This window comes from Elephas maximus, chromosome 19 (genome assembly GCF_024166365.1).
Source record: "Elephas maximus indicus isolate mEleMax1 chromosome 19, mEleMax1 primary haplotype, whole genome shotgun sequence".
NCBI lineage: Eukaryota > Metazoa > Chordata > Mammalia > Proboscidea > Elephantidae > Elephas > Elephas maximus.
Window position 1 is genome coordinate 50903314 of NC_064837.1, and position 24854 is coordinate 50928167.

A 24854-nucleotide genomic window follows, 5' to 3' on the forward strand; every position below is an offset into this window, starting at 1 on the left:
AAAAAAAGATAAGTTTAGGGGCACATTTCATACATCTTATAAAATACTCATGTCTTAAATGTTCTACATTCATCACAGGTGGTCCTTCGCTAGCCTTGTTCTACCAATTGGAACTTCCTCAGTGAAGATTAGGCAAAGTCTCATACTGTTAATCTGCCAAGCTAAATTTCTGGGGCCAGCCAGTTACTGCTGTTTCTTCCTAGGCTGCCTAAAATACGGAAAGTGAGGCTGATCTCAGAATTCAAATATGCCACCATTCCTCTCTGTATAGTCTACCTTGTCCTGTTTCCAATCTCATTTCTTATTATAGCATCCTACCATTCAGTATGCTATCAAATATATGGCTGTACATCTATGCACAAATGTTGTATTTCATTCAGCTAAAAAAAAAATTTAATTCCCCCATGTGCTTTAAAATTCATTTTTAAAATGTGTATATTCTCTGAGTTAAACACACACAGACTTCCACTGCACTACTCTATGGCAGTCTGTACCATCTCATGGGCACCCAAGCATTTACTTTGTTTTTTTGATACTTTCTTGGCATTCAGCACCACCGTCATGAAGCTACCAAGCACCTTCTCAGCTGTGATAACAGAGATACTGAAGAGTCTCAATACCAGTGTTTTAAACTTCCTGTCTTGTCTGAAATTTTCACAGTCTGTGACAAGTTTGCAAACCAAACTCAAGAATTGAATGGAATCAGATGTACATTTGGATGAAGAACTTGTTATCTGAACCCTAGCTACTAACTGTTCTAAACTCTGGTATCAAATATATTCAGATAATGTGGTATCCCTTGCTATCTGAACTCTTGTTATTAGAACAAGGGAACCAAACACATGTGGGTAGCAAGGGATACTTATACCTACCATAGAAACTTCCCCATGGTTAAAAAAAAAAAAAAAAAACCTCAAATTGAGTAAAAAGGAGATTCATTTTGATCTTCTGCTTAGCCTTCACCACGTTACTTCAGTAGTACTATGGGGTCATGCATATACTCTTAGAAAAATGAAATATCTGATGATGCATCAAAATCGTCTTTATTCTCCCAAGTGATTATTTGTTTTCTAATTTTAATTAATTTATTGTGCTTTAAGCGAAAGTTTACAAATCAAGTCAGTCTCTCATTGTGTAAAAGTTATACACACCTTACTATGTACTCCTAATAAGACAGCATATTCCTCCTCTCCAACCTGTATTCCCCATGTTCATTCAACCAGCTCCTGTCCCCTTCTTCCTTCTCACCTTGCCTCTAGAAAGGAGCTGCCCACATAGTCTCATGTGTCTACTTGAGCCAAGAAGCTCACGCCTTACCAGTATCATTATCTATGTTATAGTCCAGTCCAATCTCTGTCTGAAGGGTTGGCTTCAGGAATGGTTCCAATCTTGGGCTAACAAAGGATCCACGGACCATGACCTCCAGGGTCCCTCTAGTCTCAGTCTGACTATTAAGCCTGGTCTTTTTATAAGAATTTGAGATCTGCATCCTGCTGTTCTCCTGCGCCATCAGGGATTCTTTGTTGTGTTCCCTGCCAGGGCAGTGACTGGTGGTAGCCAGGCACCACCTAGCTCTTCTGGTCTCAGGCTGATGGAGTCTCTGGTTTATGTGTCCCTTGGGCTTTTATCACATGTTTTTGGTGTTCTTCATTCTCCTTTGCTCCAGGTGGGTTGAGACCAATTGATGCTAGCATTTGAGACCCCAGGTACCTCTCACTATTTGTTCATTTTTTAATTGTTTTCTACTCTGCACACATAAGGTCGCCATGACTCAGAACTGACTTGACAGCAGCTGTTTTTTTATTTTGTGTGTGTGTGTGTGTTCTTGCAAAACGCCCAAGAATGTGTTTACTATTTAAAGAGCTGCCAAAGAAGGAATAGGAGCTAGTTCATAGGCAGCGTACCTCAGTATTAGAGTTCATAGGTTAATTCTGCTTCAAAGCTTCAAAACTTACACTATAGCTGTTCTCTACCTTCCTTCTTCTTCCAAAACATGAGAGAGGCAAGTAAGTCAAAAGAGGACTCTCAGGAGACAAAATAAACCTATTAAGTTCAGGAACTTGGGAACTCTGACCCCAAATTAGCTATAAATTTCTTAGAGCCACAGTCACATAGCTTCTCTTTCTACTGTAACCAGTTTTTTCTGTTAGTCCTGGCCAGACAGTAAAAATAAGCAAAGGGGCGTAAGTCCTTCAGACTGAGGCATACAAATGCTCAAAGGCTGGATCTCCAGAGTCTAGTTGCTTGGAAATTCAGCTCTAGGTGGGATAAATTCCAAAAATACCACCCCAAAATTGACAATCAGTAAAAAAGAACTATGAAAGAACATTGCAAAGAACACAAAAGAGGCCAGAAACCTGCAGAGAAATAAGTGGATGGAATTCTTCAGGTTTTAGGGTATTTGAGTGTACTAACTGTAAAACACTTAAAAGGCAGTTACATTTGAATTTGTGCCATAGTGCTTTTGGCTATAAAACAGAATGCTGTAAGATACATACTTTTCTACAAAAGAAAACGTTGGAGAATGAAAATAATAACAATAATGACAATAGTTGTATCACTTACTGAGCATCTTTACGTGCTAGGCACTCTTAAGCACTTTAGATATATTAACTCATTCACTCCTCATAACAACTGTAAGAAGCAAACTGTTATTATTATCTACACTTTACAGATAAGAAAACTGAGCCATAGAAAGCTTAGATAACTTCACTAAGGTCACACAGATAATAAATAGTGTATGGCCTCAAAAGTGTATATTTATAACCACTAGATTATATACCCAACTATAGATATGTTTTGTTTGGCAGGATCTATTAAAAATATTAACAATTATAACTATCTGTAGTCCCTGCTGTAGGTCACAGCCTTGAAAACCCTTGCAGCAGTTATATGCTGTACACATGCGGTCACTGTAAGTCAGAATCGACGGCAATTAACAACAACGAAGTCCCCTCTGAGAAAATATCCTCTCACCATTCAGCTTGTTTTCTTTGCTCTGCCAACTCATGGAGCCGTCGAAGGGCTTTTTCCTGTTTCTTCTCATCCTTGCGGGATCTTGATGAGACATTTCGAGCAAACTCTCTCTGCTTGAGATCTTTCAATCTCTGGGGTAACAGAAAGAAAAGGAAAAGAAGGTAGATAATTTAGAGTGACACTGGGATCCTGACAGCAAGGCCTTTAGAATATTTACTCTCAACCAATGGTTACAGGGTTAGCGTAGAACACATTATTATACTTCATTGTAACTGAAAACACAATGGCTGGTTACTTTAAGCAAAACACTTGGGACTATCTGCATTTCTAATTAGGGCAGCATATCGTTTGCCTTATTGGGTAAAATAAAACGACTTCAAAAGCAACAAGCACATTTTAGAACGCTGGGAGTGAAGAAAAGGGACTATTAATCACCTGCTCTTCCAGGATGCAAAACTAGACTAGCAGAGCGTAAGATAAATCTTAACAGAGGCCAAAAAGAACAGAAAGGGATCAGGCTAGAAAATTACCCAGGTGTAAGATCTTAATAAGCAATGTACAGCTTACATGGGGAGGTTATTTGAATCAGAACTCACAAATAGAATGTATACTTTTATTTCACCATAAAAAGGTGCTATTATTTATTTTCAGCATGAGGAGAGTTTTCCTGTTACTATTAAACAAACCCTAGAGGTTTTCCAATGCTAGCATGTTCAGAGCTCACCAGTCTGACCACTTTCATCCGGTCAGTCTGCTGAAATTAAGAGAGCAGATGTGTCGCTTTTCATTCTTTCATGGCCCTGATTAGAACATCCAGGGAATGAGAAGGGAGAACAGAGGTAAGTCAAAGAATTTTTAATTTAAAATTCGGATAAAAGAATGAATTTTTTATTCCCAGAAGCTACTGTATAATTTTCTTTAAAAACAAAAACAAAAGAAACAACAAAAACAAAAAAAACAGCGTCATGACATACTGGTGACAGAGTCCAGACAGATCTATCTGCAATGAAGACAGAATTAAATTTTTTCAACACATTAAATAATACGAAAGCAAACAAACAGAACAGCACACACACATTAGCCTATGCTTTTACAATAGCTTATTTATGAAAAGGAGTCTGACCCAGTAAAAAGTAGACATTGCTTTGTGAAAAGGCATGATGTTCAACAGACAGAGGAATTTCTTACCTAGTATTTATGAAATGTGTTTTGAATTTTTATTGAACTGGGAGGGGAGGAGGGTGGAAAGACACACACAAAAAAAGATATACAGCTAAAGACACTAGTAGAAAAACTCACTCTTGTGATCTGGACTCCCAAATTAGAAGGATTTGCTTTCAACACATCAGCTGAAAATGTCATATCACAAAGAAAAAAAAAAAAGTAAAAAATAAAACAAGAGTGGAAGAGAAAAAAAATAAAGCAAGGATTACTACACAAGCTCTCTTAGTGAATCTGCAAACTATTATACTGAACAATCGGAGACAAAGCCATCAACTCTAAAGTGCTGGGGAGAAGGGAAACACCTATACAACACATATGTGTACATACACATGCAATGACACAGTTACAATTCCAACTAGGTAAATGGTAATATCTGTATTTCTTTCAGAAAAATGGTTACAAAACTTTAGAAAAGGACACTGCTGTCTAAAAGTGGTCAGTCTTGGATTTTTCATTTACCTTTATTTTGGGGGAAGTTCAAGTAACTAACAGCTGGAAAAACTATTTCACTGAGGCTGGCTGCCCAGAATTACGATTTTTATAAAACCACTTCAAGATTTTAAAAAGTATTGTAAGTAAATAGGAATCCTAATTTCCTCCTTCCCAGCGGAATGAGGCAGAGGAAAAGGGGCCATTAGGACTTTCATGTGATTATTTTAGGCCACAAACCTAGTTTTTTCTTCTCTTAACACTTAACAGGCTCTCTAGCCAAGATTTAAATAGAAAGTGTGTTTTTATCCTATCTGCCGTCCTCTCTCTAGCCACCCCAAAAACCTTGAAAATCTCCCCACGTTCAGTCATTTCTTCCTAAGCTCTTATAAATACTCCATCACTTTTAGGAGGTGTTTCCTAAACTACAGGACACTGTCCAAAAGAGCAATCATTTTATCAAACCCTGGAGTCTCTTGAATCAGAGATTAGGTTTTCCAATCATTCAGCAGCCACTTGCGCAGCCTTGAAGTTGAAGGGATAGGGCCATGTGCACATCATCCTGAAGATATCCTACCTCAAATTCTTACTACAGGTATATGTCTAGAGGTACAACAGGAAGAAAACAAAATGTCAATAAAACATTCAAATTAAAGTCCCCCTCTGTAGTAAAGGTGGTGCAGGAGTGTTTACTACACCTTATACAGCACCAGGAAAGCTCTGCCCAGTAATAAAAGTATTTATTACTCCTACACCACCTTTACTATCTTTATAGTTACGTCTGGGGTCTCAAAAGCAGAACCAGGAACACCTGAATTCTAATCTAAATGCCTTAGAGCTCAGGGCTTGGCAAAGCCCATCCTCCCCAACCCAAGATGTATATTTGAGGACTGTTTCAGATGAAAACATTCGGATAAAAATAACAAGACATGGATTTTAGGGTTTACCTTTTCCTCTACCTAAAATGGATGCCTAACTCTAAATCTTTCCTTCCTACTCAAAGTCAAACTAAATTCCTCTCACAAAGTCTCTACTGACCTCTCATGAGAAGATAAGGTTTTTCTTTTTTCTGAACTACCACAGCACTTTGTATGTATACCTCCTTCTACCAACCATATTTTCGTCTCTGACTAGTTATTCCTGCCTTACAGTAAGGCAGTACGTGTAAAGCTTCAGAGTCAGAAATACCTGGGTTCAAATCCATTAAATTACTAGCCAAGTGATTTCACCTGAGTTCCAGTTCCCTCATTAGAAAAGCAGGACTATCAAGGGATTTATGAGATTAGGTGTCAAAATAAATGTAAAGCACTTAGTAACTCACAACTGCTCCAACACTGCTCCCTCTTCATATGGGGTAGGGATTAGGGCTTATCTTTGTAATCAACCCTGAAGTGCATGGAGTAGTATTAAGTCTACAAAAAGTGTATGGTAAATGCCTGGTGAATAACTGGCATAAACACGGGATCCTTGATTTTTCCCAAATAAAATTTCTACCATTTGTAGGAAAAGCTGATATGAAATATTTTCATATCTCTATTAGAGACATGGAGGGGCCCTGGTGGTACAGTGGTTAAGTGCTTGGCTGCTAACCAAAAGATCGTTTTGAACCTACCAGACGCTCCTCGGGGAAAAAGATGTGGCAGTCTGCTTCTGTGAAGATTTACAGCCTTGGAAACCCTATGGGGCAGTTCTACTCTGTCCTATTGAGTCGCTATGAGTCGGAATCAACTTGATCTATATGGGTTTAACAGGGATAGATATGAAGTCCTTGTGTCACAGTGTTTAAGAGCTCAGCTGCTAACCAAAAAGTCAACAGTTAGAATCCACCAGATGCTCCTTGGAAACCTTATAGTGCAGTTCTGCTCTGTCTTATAGGGTCGCTATGAGTCAGAATCAACTCGATGGCGATGGGTATTAGGGATATATCTATTTGAGATATAATACGGTCTTTCTAGCTATTACTCTCAGCTAGTAGGAAGGCTCATCCTTAAGAGAAACAAAAAGCTTAATTAGCTGATTAATTTTAAGCTCCTTACTTCTGGGCAGAATTGAGCCAAATGGCAAAAAAGGCACTGACCAGAAACATCTCAACTTCTTATCTAAAAACTAATTTTTATAAATGTTGTTAGCACCATTGAGTTGGCCCCTGATTCATGGTGACCCCATGTATAATGGAACAAAATGATGCCTGGTCCTGTGCCATCCCCATGATCAGTTACAGATCTCATGTTACAATCCAAAGGGTTTTCATCGGCTGATTTTAAAAGTAGGCCACCAGGCCTTTCTTCCTAATCTGCCGGGGTCAGGAAGCTCTGTTGAAACCTTTTCAGCATCACAGCAACACATAAACCTCCACTGACAGATGGCTGGTGGCTGCGCAGAGGTGCACTGGCTGAATACTGAACCTGGGTTCACTGAACCATCGATGTCAGGCTTCCCGAAGTGCCTATTTTATTCCAAAAGGCTACTAGGCCTGGCTCATTTGCCACTGAATGTGCGTGTACAATTCTCTGTGAGTTGGTGCTTTGACTTTCTTCTTACACTCTAAAGAGGAACACAACTTCAGATGACTTCTTCAGATGAGAAAAAAGCAACATACCTGCCTTTCAAAAAGAGCTCATATAAGGAAACCAAAAATTGCAGATGTGTCATCAATCCAAAAACTCCTGTCAAAGACTGAGCAAATTCCGTACCATAAACAAAAACTAAAATGAAACTCCAAACTGGGATGCAGTCTGAATGGATACAATCATTTAAACTGACTCCAAAGCTTCTATGTCTTTATCTCTGAACACCACCAAGAATGCTTTCTAAAGAGTTGTTCATAAACTTGTTTATTTTATTATAAACCTCTCTATTAAAGCTTAATTAACAGAATTTTAAGTCAAATAACACATTTTTAGACTGAACCCAATTCAAAACGAAAGGATGTGAAGACCCTGTTTTGCTGAAAAACTAATAGCATGTTTCAAGATAAAAAAAGTACACCTTTTGGGACAGAAGGAAATTTTCCCAGGAAGTCTCAATCACATGGTAGCTGGGATTTCCACTAAACTTCCCAAAAAAACAGGAGAGGTCTTTTGATTGAGCACTTGACACCCACTCATATAATTGCAGCTCTTTGGGTGAAAGACCATTTCACACATAAATGACATCCCAATTCTAAAGCACAGCTATACAGCACTGTGCTGGCAGAAAACTGTCTTACTCCAGAGACAAACTCCTGCTTATCATCCAACTCTGAACAAATAAGCCAGGGAAATGAGAATCTGGTAAATCTGACCAGGCTTTTAATTTGCAGAGAAGGATCACCCAGCATCCAACTATTTCTCTTTAAATGCAGACTTCATAAGCAGAAGCATCTGCCTCGTTATGCCTACTAAAACAAGAAAACTACGACAATCAGGCTTGGTAGAAAATCATCCTTGATATGGTCCTCAAGATACATGGCTTCTTTCTATAATGGACAGAAGTTTTAAGAAAGTTACTGCTCTGTCAGGAGCAAAAAATGATACTGTTCCTGCTAACGTTTCCTCTAAAAACAAAGGTCCGAATCTGATAAAATCTTTTGGAATCCTCTGGTGCTACCCTGTTCTCCTTTACCAAAATAAAATTTGATACTAGGCATTTATATTTCATTGAGTACACTTTACTAGAACACGTGATTACTACCTTTCTCAAGCATTTTAAATCTATGATCTAAATTTAAAGAATAAAAACCACTGTTTCACATGAAATGAATTTCAACTATCAGAAAATAAAGTTTAAGGAAGAGTATTTCTTATTGCCACTAAAATTCCTACCTTATATTTACTAAGCTCTGAAGAGAAAACCTGATTTTTTCTCTTCAGAGTGAAAAGATTATACATGGTTTCTTTCTCTTACCAGATAGCAACCCTACTTCCCTACACCAGGGACTGAGGTTTAGTTCTGCTTTGAAACTAACCCCAGTGTGCCCAGTGTCTATGGCACATAAGAAATGCTCAATAAATTTATCTAACTGGTTTCAGTTTTTAAATTAGTTTTTTGGGAGAGGAATGTTAGTAAGGGGAATATGAACACACACATACTTCCATGGACTATTTGCTGATAGAGATGGGAAGTGGGTTCAGTAAAGAAGGGGTGGTTGTTTGCACCTTGATCTCTTTCTCTGGCTAAGTAAAATCTGGCCTCTTGGAACCTTAAAGACTTCCTTTCCTCTTATGGCAACAATTCTGCATCCCTAAGACCCACAGCCTCATTGCCCACTGTGTCTTCTTGCCTCTCTCTCATGCCATAACATTAATACAGGTCTCCTCTCCGCCTCTCAATTTGAAGTAATCATGCTGTAGTTGTTGCCTGGCCAGGTCACCCCGACTCAAGTTTCAGTGTATGGACGCTTCTAAATGAGGCCATCCAGGATATGTCCATGTGGTGAGAGAGAAAAGACCAGGAGAGAACACACAAAGCCTCAGCATTAAAATACTAAGGAAAGGAAGATTATGACTGAACGGTTATGGAAATCAAAGTAACTGGACATTAGATGTAAATTCTTTGTGTTAGCACATGTATATCAGTAAGCGACAAAAACTAATCTTATTCAGTAACAGAGAAAACTAGACACTGATGCTGACTATAGATATTGAAAAAACTGAAAGGGAAAAAAGAAAGTATAAATTCTTGCTGGGTAAGAGTAGTATTAATTAGTCATTTATGACAATACTTGCTTACCATTTATGTCCAAATTACTTTGCAGCACAAAGACTATTAATACATTTAAGTGGAGAGCAAATTAATTTGTCATAAAATTACTGTGGAATACCTGCTTTGCTATGTTTAGGAACTCAGTAAAAAGCCTTAAAAGTAGATTTAATAGTACCTGGTGTGCCTGCTTTAAGGTATTTTAATACACACATACATGTCTGTATGTATATGTGTGTATAAATACATAAACATATTTATGTATTTATCACCATCACCATTTTTAATAACTTTATTCACATACCATAAAATTTACCCCTTTTAAAGCATACAATTTGCAGTATACTCACAGAGTTGAATAAGCACCACCACTATCTAATTTTAGAACATTTTCACTACTTCAAAAGAAATCTCATAACCATTAGCAGTCACTCCCCATTCAGACCTGTGCCCAGCCCCCCAAAACCACTAATCTACTTTCTGTCTCTGTCGATTTGTGTATTCCGGACTTTTCATATAAATGGAATCATACAATAGTGACTGGTTTCTTTCACTTAGCATAATATACTCAAGTTTCATGCGTGCTGTAATATTTATCAGTATGTCACTCCTTTTTATGGCTCAGTTATAGTCTTTTATATGGATATACAACGTTATATTTATCCATTCATCAGCTAATAGACAACTGGGTTGTTTTCACCTTTTGGCTATTATGAATGCTGCGACTATGAACATTCTTGTCTGAGTTTCTGTATGGACACATGTTTTCATTCTCTGGGGTACAGACCTAAGAGTAGAAATGCTGGGTCATATAGTAATTCTATGTTTAGCTTTTTGAGGAACTGGTAGACTGTTCTCCATAGTGGCTGAACCATTTTACAATCTCAGTATCAATGTATGAGGGTTCTAAATTCTTCAAATCCTTGCCAACACTTGTTACTGTGTCTTTTCTATTTTAGCCATACTAGTGGGTATGAAATGGTATCCCCTTGTGGTTTTGTGGATAATGAGTTTTAAGTGTTATCTACATAGCCCTCCAGATCATGTCTGGAGACAAAGATTTGTCCTCTATGTAAAAACTGAAGGAGCATAATTGGTAAGAATTGCTTGGGCCCAAAGCAAACAGAATAGCAACTTCTCAGTTCAGATCTCTTTTCAGCATTTTCACTCATGAACTTATCATTACTTAGGTTGCTCTTACTTTTCAGACAACAATAGAACACATAGCCTCATTCCAGAATCTAATCTCCATGAATCCGCAATTAAAGTGTATAGTGGCAGAAAGCAGGTTGAAAACTACAGAACATAAATTATGCAGAATCATTTTTATTCATATTAGAATTGTGTGCCAGGATGAAGAACCAGAGTTAGACATACATAATAAAAAGAACGCAGAGTTTACCTGCAATACTAGCTTTCCAAGGGGCTCTTTAAGGTTACCCCTATTCAGAAAAAGTTTCCTTGAGGTGACGAAGATTTTTGCAAGGTTAACTAGGTTGTGACAGATGGGTGTAAGAAAAAGTCTATTCTCAACACAAGCAGAGCTGGTGAGCACATAAGATTTAACGTGGTAGTCCCCAGGTGAAAAGCCTCAAAATGTGCTTAATTTTTGGAGGACTGGCTAGATGATATCAATTCTCTTACTTGGCAAAAACAGCTCCAAGGGAAACGGCACCCACAGTGGTACAAAGTACCACAAATTCTACAAAGTACCACTGAACCTAATATTTTCATATCTCTGCTATAGGTTATTAAAAGAAAACAACACACTCAAGTTCTGAGATGCATCTTCCCCTTCACACTTGCTTTGCTTCTCAATGGATAATCTTTTCAGAATCAAACCGCTGTTTAAATCAACATTTATGAAGCTTTGGATTCAAAGCTACTTTAAGGTTTCCAAACTGATTTCACATCCCTGCAGTAATTACTTTATGGTTTTCTAAGGATAAACACTCTGTAAACACCCAAAAGATAAAGTACTTATGGAATATCTTCATGAGTCACTGATCTTGGTGGTCTAACTTCTTAGATGCATCATTCTCTTTTTAATTTAGTCCTAAAATTGTCTTCTTTCATCTTGCCTTTTTTATTTACGTCTAGGTTTTCGACCAACTGAATCTTAAAGCATCACTGATCAAGAAAGCCAGTCTGCATTTCTTCAAATCTGCATTTGGCTTGCCAGAGGTCCAACTGGTTTTGCTATGTTTATTGTCCTGCTGCCACATATATCAAGCATACAGAGTATTAAATGATGTAAAAAATCTTAAGAGGCAAAAACCCGATCAGTGAACAGTGATATTTCAAAGGGACAGCTACCATTCCAACCGTTACTGAAGTCCTTGTGAAATCCAAAAATGACCACTGCTTCTATTACCAAGTAATTTCTCAGAAAATACTTCAATTCAGAACCTGTTCCACTTTTGAGTAATGAGGAAAACTCTCAAATTTCTGTTCCTTAGTAATATACAATTACTGGGTACTGAATTAATCAGTCAATTAACAATGAAGCAATGCTGTCAAAAAGTAGTTGCAATCGTTTAGACAAACTTAACTAAAATCATATAGTAATAGATTCTATTCCGTACAATTTAGAACAGAGAAGTCATGGTGGCTGCTACAGGCTTTATCTGTTTTAGTTCAGCTATTTAGAGCTCAGGAAACTACTACCTTTATTCACAGCTGAAGCAGATCTCATAACTTTGGTATTAATGAGACTTCAGTCTCTTCAGAAAACAGAAAAACTATAGGGGTTCTCATACTGAAGCTATTTGAGGTCAAAGTATTTTCCCTCTGACCAAGACAGTAGTCTCTCTACAAGGTAAAGGAGTTTCTTGAAGCTGCTTTAGAGTGCCAGATTTTGATGACTGGATCAGGGTACCACAGACAGTTACACATATTGAAATACAGGCATAATGTTGTCAGATATTTAAATTTTTCAAGACAGGCCAAAGTCTGAATTCTATGAAGTCTCCTAATTTTTAAAAAGAGGGAACCAACTGAAATTAAAGGGGTAAAACTAACTAACACCATAAAGGCCAAACAATACATATCTGTGGAACAATTTGTGATCTCTGGTGGGGAGGACCCCTTAGTGGCACAAACAGAAGAGGGTAAGAAGCTTAAGTAGGTAACAGGCACCAAGAAAGGAAAGGAAAAAAAAAGTGTTATAATAAACATAGTAGCCTGGTACTAAAGTGAAAGAGTACATGTGACTAATAATTACTAATAAAGTTTTCTTTAGTTTAATAAGAGTGGAGAAAATAGTTTAAGCTACAGCGGACATAATGAAGATCGAATAATTATTAAACACAATTATCAAAATTATCCAGTAACGCAAATTCAGTATTTAATGATAGGAGTTGGATAAAATAAGGCATTGACTATTATTGTGCTACTACAATTTACTTCTGAGAATGTCTTTGGAATTTGAACTTTAGGCCCCTTGAACAACTGAAGAAAATAATTTCCACTGTCATATCCATCTGCAGACACGTTTTTTAAAAGATATGAAATATAATTAAAGAGGCAAGGAAGCAGGGATGGAAAAACGTTTAATTTCAAATTCAACTTTAACTTATAACCAAGTCAACAAAGGTAGGGGAAGATGGGTACTAATGTTTTTTGAACATTCAGGCATATCAGAACTTACATAAAAACGAGTCATAGTTTGGGTTGTATCTTAAGGAGCAGAAAGGCCTAACCCTGGAGAGTTCAAAATGTATTAAAATTTATCATTTTTAACTACAATTAAACAACTGAAAAGAGCCAAAATATCTCATTAGCGTTTTTATCTTTGAAGATTAAGCTGGGTCTTAATACTTTTGTATTAACGACTTTCTTCACAAAATATCTTAGAAAATTTGAGAAAACCTAGTGAATACGGTAAGGCATATAACACCCCCACTGAAACAAAAAAAACGCCATGAATGAGGGTGACTACATAGCTGCTTTTTGAGAGATTATTTGTGCTAAATAAAGGTAAAGATATGTTCAGGATCCTGCCTATAGTAGTACTTTACCACTACTATAAAAATTTGATCGAAGATGCAAACTAGGGATTACTATTACAGGGTTGAATGTACTTACCTATTATTTCAGATTCATAATAATCCTGTGTGCCTTCCTGGAAGACAAGACAGGGTGTCTTTATGATTTTAGAGTAAGAATTTGGAAAATGGTAGGTCCATTTGTATGGTAAGCTCATGTCCACCAAAGAAGAATGCAAAACAGGACCTAACTCCTGCTGGGAGTTATTTAACTATACCAAGGTCAATTAAAGGTTCCTTATAAATTCTAAGTGCAGGGAAGAGTTAAACTAAAAAAATCCAGTACTGCGCTTTTTCTTGTTGTTGTTTATTTATATCCTTACAACATTCTATTTCCAGATTCTACCATTTGCATTAAGAAAGCAGCATGAAGAAAGGTGGAAAAGCTTCCATTTCAATCAAATAAACTAAAGAACACTCCACGAAAAACAAAACAAAAACCAAACTCACACTACATCTGTTTTTTTTTTTTTAAATAACCTAAGATAAGCTTTTGATTAAGGTCATAAAATAAACTCACATGCATTTATTAATCACACCAGCTAAAGATTTTCCCCAGACTGCAGATAACAGATACATTCTAACAGGTAGGCCATGAATGAATACTTTGGATCATCTAGACAAGCACCTTATAAATGTTTACAACAAAACTAGATACGTAAAATGATGGTATGTTTGTACCAAGTAAAGGTCAAATGGTATCACAACGTCACACGTATCTGGAAGTTTTCAGTAGTTCTAACAGAGCAGAGTTTCCCAGCCTCAGGGCTGTGTATGGACTGACACACATACACACACTGCTGTGGGGCTGTCCTGTCTACTGCAGGATGTTTAGCAGTGTCTCTGGCTTCTATGCACTAGTAGCACCCTGCCTCAGTTGTGACAAGAAAATTGTCTTCAGACACTGCCAAATGTCCCCTGGGGGGCAAAATCTCCCCAAATTAAGAACCACTGCAAAGAGAAAAGTGGTGAGGGGAGAGAATGGAGTTATCACAAGGTCCACAGAAGAACAAACAGTCAAATTCAAATGAACTGAGTTGTAACAATTTCTACTACACTTGGGATTGACAGCAGCATCACTAAAACATCGCCACCCGTTACATTACTGTTGTCAATATGAAATTTTATTAGTTTTTACTTTTGTTCAGATTTAATCTGTTTTGCATTGATAGAATTTATTTTTCCCATAAAAGCAACTCAATACATTTTTCAAGCTAGAGTTACACCTTTCTTGCTTCTCTTTCTAGCTGAAAACTTACTCAAAAAATTTCTCATCAACTAAAAATGTAACCTTTTTAAATGTCCTTTTTGTGCATGAAGTTTCCTCTGGAGTCTTTTGATTTATCAAAGACATTTTTTAATTCAAGAAATTCTCACGAGCCACAAAGGTGGATATGTACTTGGATGCTAAATGTCTTTAGTTAGCTTTCACTGTTAATTTCATAGAAAATAGTAACTTGAAAATCTAAATTTTACACAGATTGAACAACTGAAAAATTAGGTGGATAGGCAGAATTTGCCCTTGAGGGAATGGTGAGAGCAAGTGATAACGCTGAAGAGGAGACAGTGAGAAGCAGTGGCAGGAGAGACCCAGCAGAGACCCAGGAGCAGGAGATGGTGAGGTGGGCTTCCTGGCCCACACAGTGAGAAAGCTGAGTGCCTTCGGGGAGAGGCCTAGGGCCCGGGAGAGGTGTCGCTATGAGCAGAGTTGGGGAAAGGCTGTCCTGATGAAAGAACTATATCCTGAGTATTCCTGAACCTGAACTCTGTTACTTCCCTAATAAACCTCATAACTGTGAGTACAGCTTGTGAGTTCTGCGTGGCCACTGCAGTGAACTATTGAACCCAGCAGACAATGCCGTGGGAAAGACGGTTGGTGTCAGAACTGGTAAAACAGCAGAGAGAGGCATGTCTGACCTCTGCCTCACAGGAATCAGCCTTGGGCTGTTAGTCTTGGTTCTCCTTCCCCCTTTCAAAGTTAGAAGAGGTCAGACACTGCCTCCAAGCTGTTTTTACAATACTCTTATCAATGAAAGAATGTTAAATTGGTTAAGTGTGGTTAAATGTGAGAGATTACTGAAAAAAGTATGAGATCGTAACCAGCTTACAAACAACCCCTTTGCAATTTAGAGTAAAACTTGGTCAAAGCTTGTGTTTTACCTGTGCACTGAAATCTTATGGTTAGTTGGAAGATGAAGAAGTAGTTCTAAAATAAAAATCTTGGTTCAACAGTCCAGTTTAAGAGGTCATTCCAGCGATGCTCATAAATCTTAGATGTTTAACAAATACTACTATTGTATCCCCAAAGACGTACTGAGTTCTGTTAAAGTCACCCAAGATCAAATAGCTCAAAACTCTTTAATAATCTAGAACTCTCCTATAGATCTAAAGATTAATTTCCTCCTTCTATAATTTCCCAGGGGAATTACTGCCATCTTCTTTATACCAGTAATTAATTAGGTACAAGCAAGTTTCTTTTCTAAACTGATTAAAAAAAAAAAGACTGCAAAGAAAGTGTAATGTATTTTTTCAGCAAGCTCTTCAACATGCAGCATCAGAGTTTTTTGTTAAAGTTAAGGCAGCTCCTAATTTTATTTTCCTTCTCCATATTTATCTACCTTTCAAAGCATACTGAATAACCAAACGACTTACTGATAGGAAATCGTAGCCAATAAAGCACATGGAAAATGAAAAGACCACAATCTGAGGTAACTGTTCAAAATTTAGCATGTTCAGAAAAGGCAGGACGGGGAAACAAAGTTCCCAACGACTTTAAGGTGAATCACCAAATTAAATAAAAATGTAGAAATCACTCAAAGTCAAAACCTTTATGTAAGATTTATGAAACTCACAAGTCTTCACTCTACTTAAAATCATTAAAGGAAGGGCGGGGAGAGGAAGATCTATGTCAGAACTGCTGCCTCTGAAAAAATCAAATATGCCAGATGGCCTCAGATAAAAACCAGTAGACAAAAGAAATGATATTCACCTAGTTTTTTTGGGTACACTCATAAAATTCTATAGTTATAACAACAGATAAAGCATCTGTTTCCCTGTTAGCAGGTAACTACTCCTTACCTGCTTGTGCGCATGATCATAGGAGTTGATATGGTTGTCAAATTCCTGATGTTTCTGATATTGCTTATCACAGAGTTCACAGTAGAAGTTGGCTCTGAGGTCTTCCAAGGCTTTTGCAATTGCCTTCTCTTTGTCAACATAATCCTGTAAGAACCACAAAATAGAAACAAAAAATGAACCTGGTAAAATTTTAAGTAATGCTATACAAAGAAAGCTATCTTACCTGAAGAGAGAAATAAGGATAATAAAATTAATGGCATCAGTAAATGCTGGGTAGTACACAAATGGCAATTTGGTAGGAGGTAATTTGTGTGGCTGTATTAACAGTTGTTTTCAAATACACAAATGTTCCAAAGAGTTTAATTTACTTTCTCCCTTGGCAGTATGGTGAACTAGATACTCTGTCATGCCCTGCTCCCAAGATACATTCTAACTGGCTTAAAAAAAAAAAAAGACTCCATAAAAACTTTTTTTTTTACTGCACTGCTGGATCCAAAGGAAGAAAGCTTAATCCCAAAAGGGGCAACTGGAGAAAAAAAACAAAACAAAAAAATCCACCATGATCTGACTCTGAAACCTGAGCAGTGAAAGGCAAGGACTTTCCTGAAGACATGTGGGTGACACTGGGGGTTTGAGCAAGGTGGAAGAGCTAAGTGTGAGACTCCTCATTACATAAAAGAACCTAGAAGTGGGCTGGAGAGATCTCAGGATCTCTGGGTCTTTGTAGAGGGAACCACAAATCCTCTCAAAAGGCATCCTCAATTTTGACCTAAAAATTTTCCTAGGTTAAGATCAGTCAAATATGAGTTACAATCAAAGGTCACCACGCACAAAAGGAAATAAAACTGTCATAAGTGAGAGTCAGTGGAAATGGATGTAGGCCTACAAGAATCTCAGATACTGGCTTAATCTGTTACAGAATATTAAACAGTATAAAACGTTTAAAAGTAAGATAGAAGCACTATAAAAATAAGTAGGCAGACTACAGAAAGAGCCAAATTGGACATTTAGTATTGAAAAACATCATTATCAAAAACAAACAAACAGAAGCACCCCAGGGGATGAGTTAAAAAACAGACTAGGTAATACTTGAAAAAGACGTAGCAAGGTGATGAAAGTGTTCTGGAATTAGACTGTGGTGACAGATGCACAACCTTGTGAATATACAAAAACTACGGAAGTGTACACTTTAAGAGGGTACTTTGTGGTTTGTGAATTATATCTCAAATTAAAAAAAAATATAGTAAAGACAGACGGAAAGAAATTACTTATAATGTTGCACAGGGACAAGGAGACAGGATAATATGAAAAAGAGTTTCAAAACTACAGAGAATAGAATGAGAATATCCAGTAACATGTCTAATTGTAATTACAGAAAAAAAGAGAACAGAGAACATAGATGAGGGAAACATATTTGAAGATATAATGGCTGAGAATTTTCCCAAACTGATGAAAGACATGACTCCACAGGCCCAGGAAGCACAAAGTTTACCATATAATAAAGTTTACCATATACGCTAAATTAAAAAAAAAAATGCACCTAGACATCCTCTAGTGAAACTACTAGGGACCAAAGACAATGAAATCATAAAGCTACTCAAAAAATGAACGATCACCTACAATCAGACTGAATTCAAAGGCAACACCAGAAGTTAGAAGACACTGGAATAGTATCTTTGATGTTCTGAGAGAAGAAACAGGCCAAGTGGAATTGTAACCAAGTGAGAATATTTTTCAGAAACTGGTATGAAGGCATTTGGGATAAAAAGAGTTTATCACCAATAAACACATAAAATAGAACCTTCTAAAGTACTGTTTTTTCATATCATAGATTATGGTCATTAATGGATCATGACACTGATTTAGTAGATTATAACAGGTATACAAGAGCAAAAAAGAATAGAAAATGTCAGTGTACTTTACATAAGAAGAATAAACACTATTTTATAAAACTTTTGTTTCAATGGTGTGTATGACTGCAATAGCAAACATATTTCTTACTATGGATGTTTAATTTAGAGAAGGAAAATGATGCCGAAAGGAAGGTCAGAAATACTAAAAGTAAATAGTGAGTAATGAAATTGATAAATATGTCAGTTAACAACCAGGTTGCAGGGTTAAAAAAAGGGTAAAAGCAAAATGCCAATTAAGCACGTTGTTATTAGCTGCTGGTGAATCAGATCCGAACTTGTGGCAACCCGTGCACAACAAAACAAAATGCTGCCTGGTCCTGTGTCATCCACATGATTGGCTGTGGATCGGACAAATGTGATCAATAGGGTTTTCCACTGGCTGATTTTTGGAAGTAGACAGTAAGGCCTTTCCTCCTAGTCCATCTTAGTCTGGAAGCTCCCCCTGAAATCTGTTCAGCATCATAGCAATAGGCAAGCCTCCACTGACAGAGGGATGGTAGACGTGCATGAGGTAGGAATCAAATATGGGTCTCCCTCCTGGAAAGCAAGAATTCTACCACTGAACCACGAATGCCTCCAAAGTAAGCATAATTTAAATTAAGATTTCTAGGGTAATTGTTAAGAGATTAGAAATAGTGTGTGTGGGGGGGGGTGTTAAGAAAACCTCAATTTTATAAAAGATAGGACGAGACAGAAAAATCTGGAAATGGAAAATAAAAAGATAATAAAACCTGATTTATAAGCAACCACAAAAAATGTAAAAGTATTAAAACACTCAGAAGAGCAAATTCCAACTACATGCTGTTTACAAGAGATACCTTTAAAACATAAGGCCTGGAAAGTTGAAAATCAGAGGACAGAAAAAGATATGCCAGGCAAATATTAACCAAAAGAAAGCAGTAACTATATTAATATACTCTATTTTTCAGATTTTAAAGCAAAAAGCATTTCTTGAGACTGGAGGTAAGTATTATAAGGTCGTTCTCTAAATAAGCTGCATCCCTAATTCTGGAAAGCCAACTCACAGATATGCTGGTTGCTATCCACTGGCCTTAATGAGGTTTTGGCTCAAAATTGTGGGACAGACTCAAAGCGGTGGATCAATTTGCATCAGAAGTTCCAGTTAAAAACTAGCTATAAAAGATATCTCAAAGGAAGTTATGCATAGTTATTTGCTAAGGAAAGATGAGAAGAAGAGGAAGGATAAACAATTACTCACACTAGCCCTTTATAAAAAGGTGGATGCATTACTCGTACAATGAACAGCTCCTTTTAGCTAACTGACCTAAAAGTAAGTCTTGTTTCAAATGCTCCTAAAATTGGCTTTTTTTCTACTCAGTTTCCTATTTGTAGGATACACTTTCCAATCAGCTCAACTATCTATTATCTCTCTACCACCATCTTTCACAGGAGCTACTCATCAGAAAGCAAGAAAAGCTTGCTTGAGTTTCTGTAATGGCAGTATTCAATTAGTTTGGATAAACTTATTAAAATTGAAGCGAGTATACAGCACACTAATTTTTGCCCTATTCAACTCCTCACAATGATTTTCTGTAAGTATCCTGGACAGTTTCATGTTGTATGGCTGTCAAGCAACTTGTGGACACTCTTAACAGTTGTGGTTCTCTCATGGCAGAAACCAGAAAACTCACTTTCTCAATCACCCTTGAAATTAGGGTGCAGAGAATTAATCTACCTCTCCTGTCAGATGCACCTGAATGAGATTTGATTCAAAAGTGAGCATTATGAAGAAGCAGGTGCCCTGTGAAATCCATCTTCTAGCAATGGTGGTGATTCTGGCAAATGGAATCAGCAGTGCAAACTGCAGTCTGTGCCCAGTAAGGACTGCAGTGGGGTCCTCACTAATTCAGCCCCATGGTGTGATCTGAGAACTGTACCTGGCTATGCGGTCTCTAAGCTTAACTTTTCGGTACTCCCAGGGACTGCGTGCTACCTAATAAATAAACTTTTTTGCTTAAAATGTCTAGAGGGCTCTGTGACTGATAACTCTGACTGATAGAAAAGTCCTTCTAGGAAGTGAACAGCAAAAGAAGCCCACAGCCACAAGAAGAAAGGAAATAATAAAGATCAGAGCAGAAATAAATAAAATAGAGAATAGAAAAAGAATAGAATCAACAAAACCAGAAGTTGGTTCTTTGAAAGGATCAACAAAATTGACAAACCACTGGCCAAACTTACAAAAGAAAAACACGAGAGGACGCAAATAACCCAAATAAGAAATGAAATGGGGACATTACAACAGACCCAACTGAAATAAAAAGGATCATAACAGAGTATTATAAAAAACTATACTCCAACAAATTTGAAAACCCAGAAGAAATGGACAAATTTCTAGAAACACACCACCTACCCAAACTAACACAAAATGATGCTGAAAATCTGAAGAGACCCATAACAAGAGAAAAGATCAAAAAGGTAATAAAAAAAAACTCCCAACAAAAAAAAAGCCCTGGCCGAGTTCGCTTCACTGGAGAATCCTACCAAACATTCAGAGAAGAGCTTATGCCAGTGCTACTCGAACTATTTTAGAACACAGAAAAGGAAGCAATACTGCTAATTCATTCTATGAAGCCAGCATAACCTTGATACCAAAACCAGGCAAAGACACCACAAAACAAAGAAAATTACAGACCAATACCTCTCATGAATACAGGTGGAAAAATTATCAACAAAATTCTAGCCCAGAGAACTCAGCATCATATCAAAAAAATAATACACCACGACCAAGTAGGATTCACACCAAGTATGCAAGGATGGTTCAACATTAGAAAATCAATCAATGTAAATCACCAACATAAATAAAAGGAAAGAAAAGAATCACATGATCATCTCAAGTGATGTAGAAAAGGCATTCAACTAAGTCCAACACCCATTCCTGATAAAAACCCTCAATAAAATAGGTATAGAAGGGGAATTTCTCAACATGATAAAGGGCATCTATGCAAAATCAACAGCCAACATCGTTCTTAACAGAGAGAGGCTGAAAATATTCCCCTTGAGAACAGGAACAAGACAAGGATGCCCTTTATCACCACTCCTGTTTAACGTTGTGCTGGAAGTCCCAGCTAGAGCAATAAGGCAAGAAAAAAAGAGAAATAAAGGGCATTCAAATTGGTAATGAAGAAGTTAAACTGTCCCTATTTGCAGATGATATGATACTATACAGAGAAAACCCAAAAGACTCCACGAGAAAACTACTAGAACTAACAGATTCAGCAGAGTCACAGGATACAAGGTAAACACTTGGAATACAAAAATCACTTGGAATCCTATACACCAATAAAGAGAACAATAAAAAGGAAATCATGGAAACAATACCATTTATAATAGCCCCTAAAAAAGTAAAACACTTAGCAACAAATCTAACCAGGGACGTAAAGGACTTACACAAAGAAAACTACAAAACCCTACTGCAAGAAACCAAAAGAGATCTACATAAATGGAAAAACATACCATAATCATGGATAGGTAGGCTCAACACTATGAAAATGACAATTCTACCCAAAGCAATTTACAAATACAATGCAATCCCAATCCAAATACCAACAACATTCTTCAAAGAGATGGAAAAACTTATCATTAACTTTATATGGAAAGAGAAGAAGCCCCAGATAAATAAAGCACCACTGAAGAAGAAGAATAAAGAAGGAGGACTTGCACTTCCTGACCTCAGAACCTACTATACAGCTATGGTAGTCAAAACAGCCTGGTACTCAGGTACAACAACAGATACATTGATCAATGGAACAGAATTGAGAACCCGAATGTAAATTCATCCACCTATGGTCACCTGATCTTCGACAAGGGTCCAAAGTCTATCAAATGGGGAAAAGACAGTCTTTTTAACAAATGCTGCTGGCAAAACTGGATGTCCATCTGCAAAAAAATGAAACAAGACCCATATCTCACACCATATACAAAAACTATTTCAAAATGGATCAAAGACCTAAAGCCAAAAACTATGAAGATCACAGAAGAAAAAATAAGATCAACGCTAGAGGCCCTAATACATGGCATTGGTAAGATACAGACTACAACGAAGAACATACAAACTCCGGAAGATAAGCTAGATAGCTGGGATTTTCTAAAAATTAAACACTTATGCTCATCCAAAGACTTCACCAAAAGAGTAAAAAGAGAACCTCAAACTGGGAAAAAATTCTTATCTATTACAAATCAGACAAGGGTCTAATCTCTAAAATCTACAAGAAAATTTAACACCTCTACAACATGTTGTCAGGAGGGATCAGTCCTGGAGAAGGACATCATGCTTGGTAAAGTACAGGGTCAGGGGAAAAGAGGAAGACTCTCAACGAGGTGGACTGACACAGTGGCTGCAACAATGGGCTCAAGTATAACAACGATTGTAAGGATAGCACAGGACCAGGCAGTGTTTCGTTCTGTTGTGCATAGGGTTGCTATGGGTCGGAACCGATTAGACAACACCTAACAACAACAACTTTGAAATTATTGAATTACTAACTAAATCATGCAGGATGGGCCAGGTTAACTTTTTAGAGGAGATGGGGTTTGAACTGAATATTTATCTTGAAGGTTTGCCAACTTTTAATTGGGGGCAGGGAGTTTCATGCAAGGTAGCCCAAAAGAATGTGACATAAGGAGACTATGAAGGAAGACGGGCAGGTTGTATGCGGAAAAATACTGACAGGTAAGAAAGATACGCAGAGAAGAAGATCATAAAGGGCCTTATATGTAGGGCGACCATATAATTTATCATCCAAACCAGGATACTTTTAATAGTGAAAGAGATATTATTAATAACCACACTGGGACAACAGACATCAACTAGGACTGACCCAGTTGAGTAAGATGAAAAGCCACCCTATTTATAAAAGTGGCTTGGATCCCAAATTAAAGTGGGTGTTGAGGGCATAGCACTGAAAGATTTGAAGAAGGGGTGCTGTGCAATTAAATTTGTGTTTTAAAAGATGATTCAGATTGTAAAGTGGATGAGATATGAGAGTGAAAACAGACACTTCAAAGGTACATGATGCAATACATGGGAAATATGGCAAAATTTGTTAGATTTAGATTATGAGTACATGGATAGTTATTGTATTATTTCAGGTACTTTTGCATACATTTCAGATACTTCATAATTTAAAAAATGAGAACGAAGGAATGTTTTCAAGAGATATTTAACAGGTAGCTTAAATAACTGGTTACTGATTAGTTGTAGAAGATATAAAGCAGTAAGAACAGATGGCCAGGATAGGATAAGTTCAATTTGGGGCTTCTGAAGTTCATGGCACTTGATACACATCCAATAGTGACAGCCACTAGAATGTTCAAATCTGGAGTTACCGAGAGAGAGGTTTGGGAGTTGTCAGCATATATTGTTGTTTTTAGGTGCCATTGAGTTGGTTCCCAATCACAGAACGAAATACTGCCCAGTCCTGCGCCATCCTTGCAACTGTTGTTATGCTTGAGCCCACTGTTGCAGTCACTGTGTCCATCCATTGTATCAGTATATATATTAAAAAAAACCAAACCTGTTGCCATCAAGTCAATTCCAACTCATAGCGACCCTACAGGAAAGAGCGGAACTGCGCCACAGGGTCTCCAAGGAGCGGCTGGTGGATTCAAACTGTCAACCTTTTGGTTAGCAGCCAAGTTCTTAACCACTGTACCACCAGGGCTCCATGTCAGTATATAGATGATTCTAAACTCACAAAAACCCACTGCTGTCAAGTCAATTTTGACTCATCGTGACCCTATAAGACAGAGCCGAACTGCCCCATAGGGTTCCATGGAGCAGTTAGTGGATTTAACTGCTGACCTTTTGGTTAGCGGCCAAGCTCTTAACCACTGAGCCACCAGGGCTCCTCTAAAGTCACAGGGATGGATGAAATCACCCAGGGAGAAGGGAAAAATACAATATCAGAGATGAAGAATTCTTTAAGTGAGTTTATCAGCAGACGAGAAACAGTAGAAAAAAGATTCAGCCAATTTGAGGGTAAGTCAATGGAAATTATTAAAAATGAAAGTGAAAGAAAAAGGGAAAAAAATAAAACACAGTATCTAAGATCCATGGGACACTATCAAACAGTTTAATATACATGAATTGGAGTCCCAATAGGAGACAGAAAATCGGGCAGAAGAAATATTTCAAAACATAATGGCTGAGAATTTTCCAAAAATTAATTAACACTTAATTGGCAGAGTTTTTCTTTTTTTTTTTTTTTTCCCTTTTCAGTGGAGCATAAAATAATCAAGGGCATTTTAAGAGTAAATGATACACAGTGGTTTAAAGTGCTCTCAAGAAGACAATGCCCCCAGGAAGAAGCAGATTCAATCTACTCTAGAGCAGCTCAGACCTCAAACAATTCCTACACAAAGCTCCAAGAAAGATGAGGTCATAGTCAAAATATCACAAACCCAACTGGGAAACTAGATACTATGGCATGAGTTCACAGGGGAAAAATGAAAAAAAAAAAAAAAAAAAAGCAGACTCAGACCCGTTAAA

At 37.4% G+C, this 24854-nt stretch overlaps 1 protein-coding gene across 3 annotated transcripts in view; it reads right to left on the reverse strand.

The window, feature by feature from the left end:
• Positions 1-24854, reverse strand: part of GPATCH8 (G-patch domain containing 8) — a 111649-nt gene that overhangs the window by 6261 nt on the left and 80534 nt on the right. For all 3 annotated transcript variants that reach the window (XM_049860823.1, XM_049860824.1, XM_049860825.1), the window contains exons 6-7: positions 16434-16577; positions 2977-3107 (exon numbers count right to left, since the gene is read on the reverse strand). In XM_049860823.1, the coding sequence (XP_049716780.1) occupies positions 2977-3107; positions 16434-16577 (275 nt within the window). The remainder of the gene's footprint in view (positions 1-2976; positions 3108-16433; positions 16578-24854) is intronic.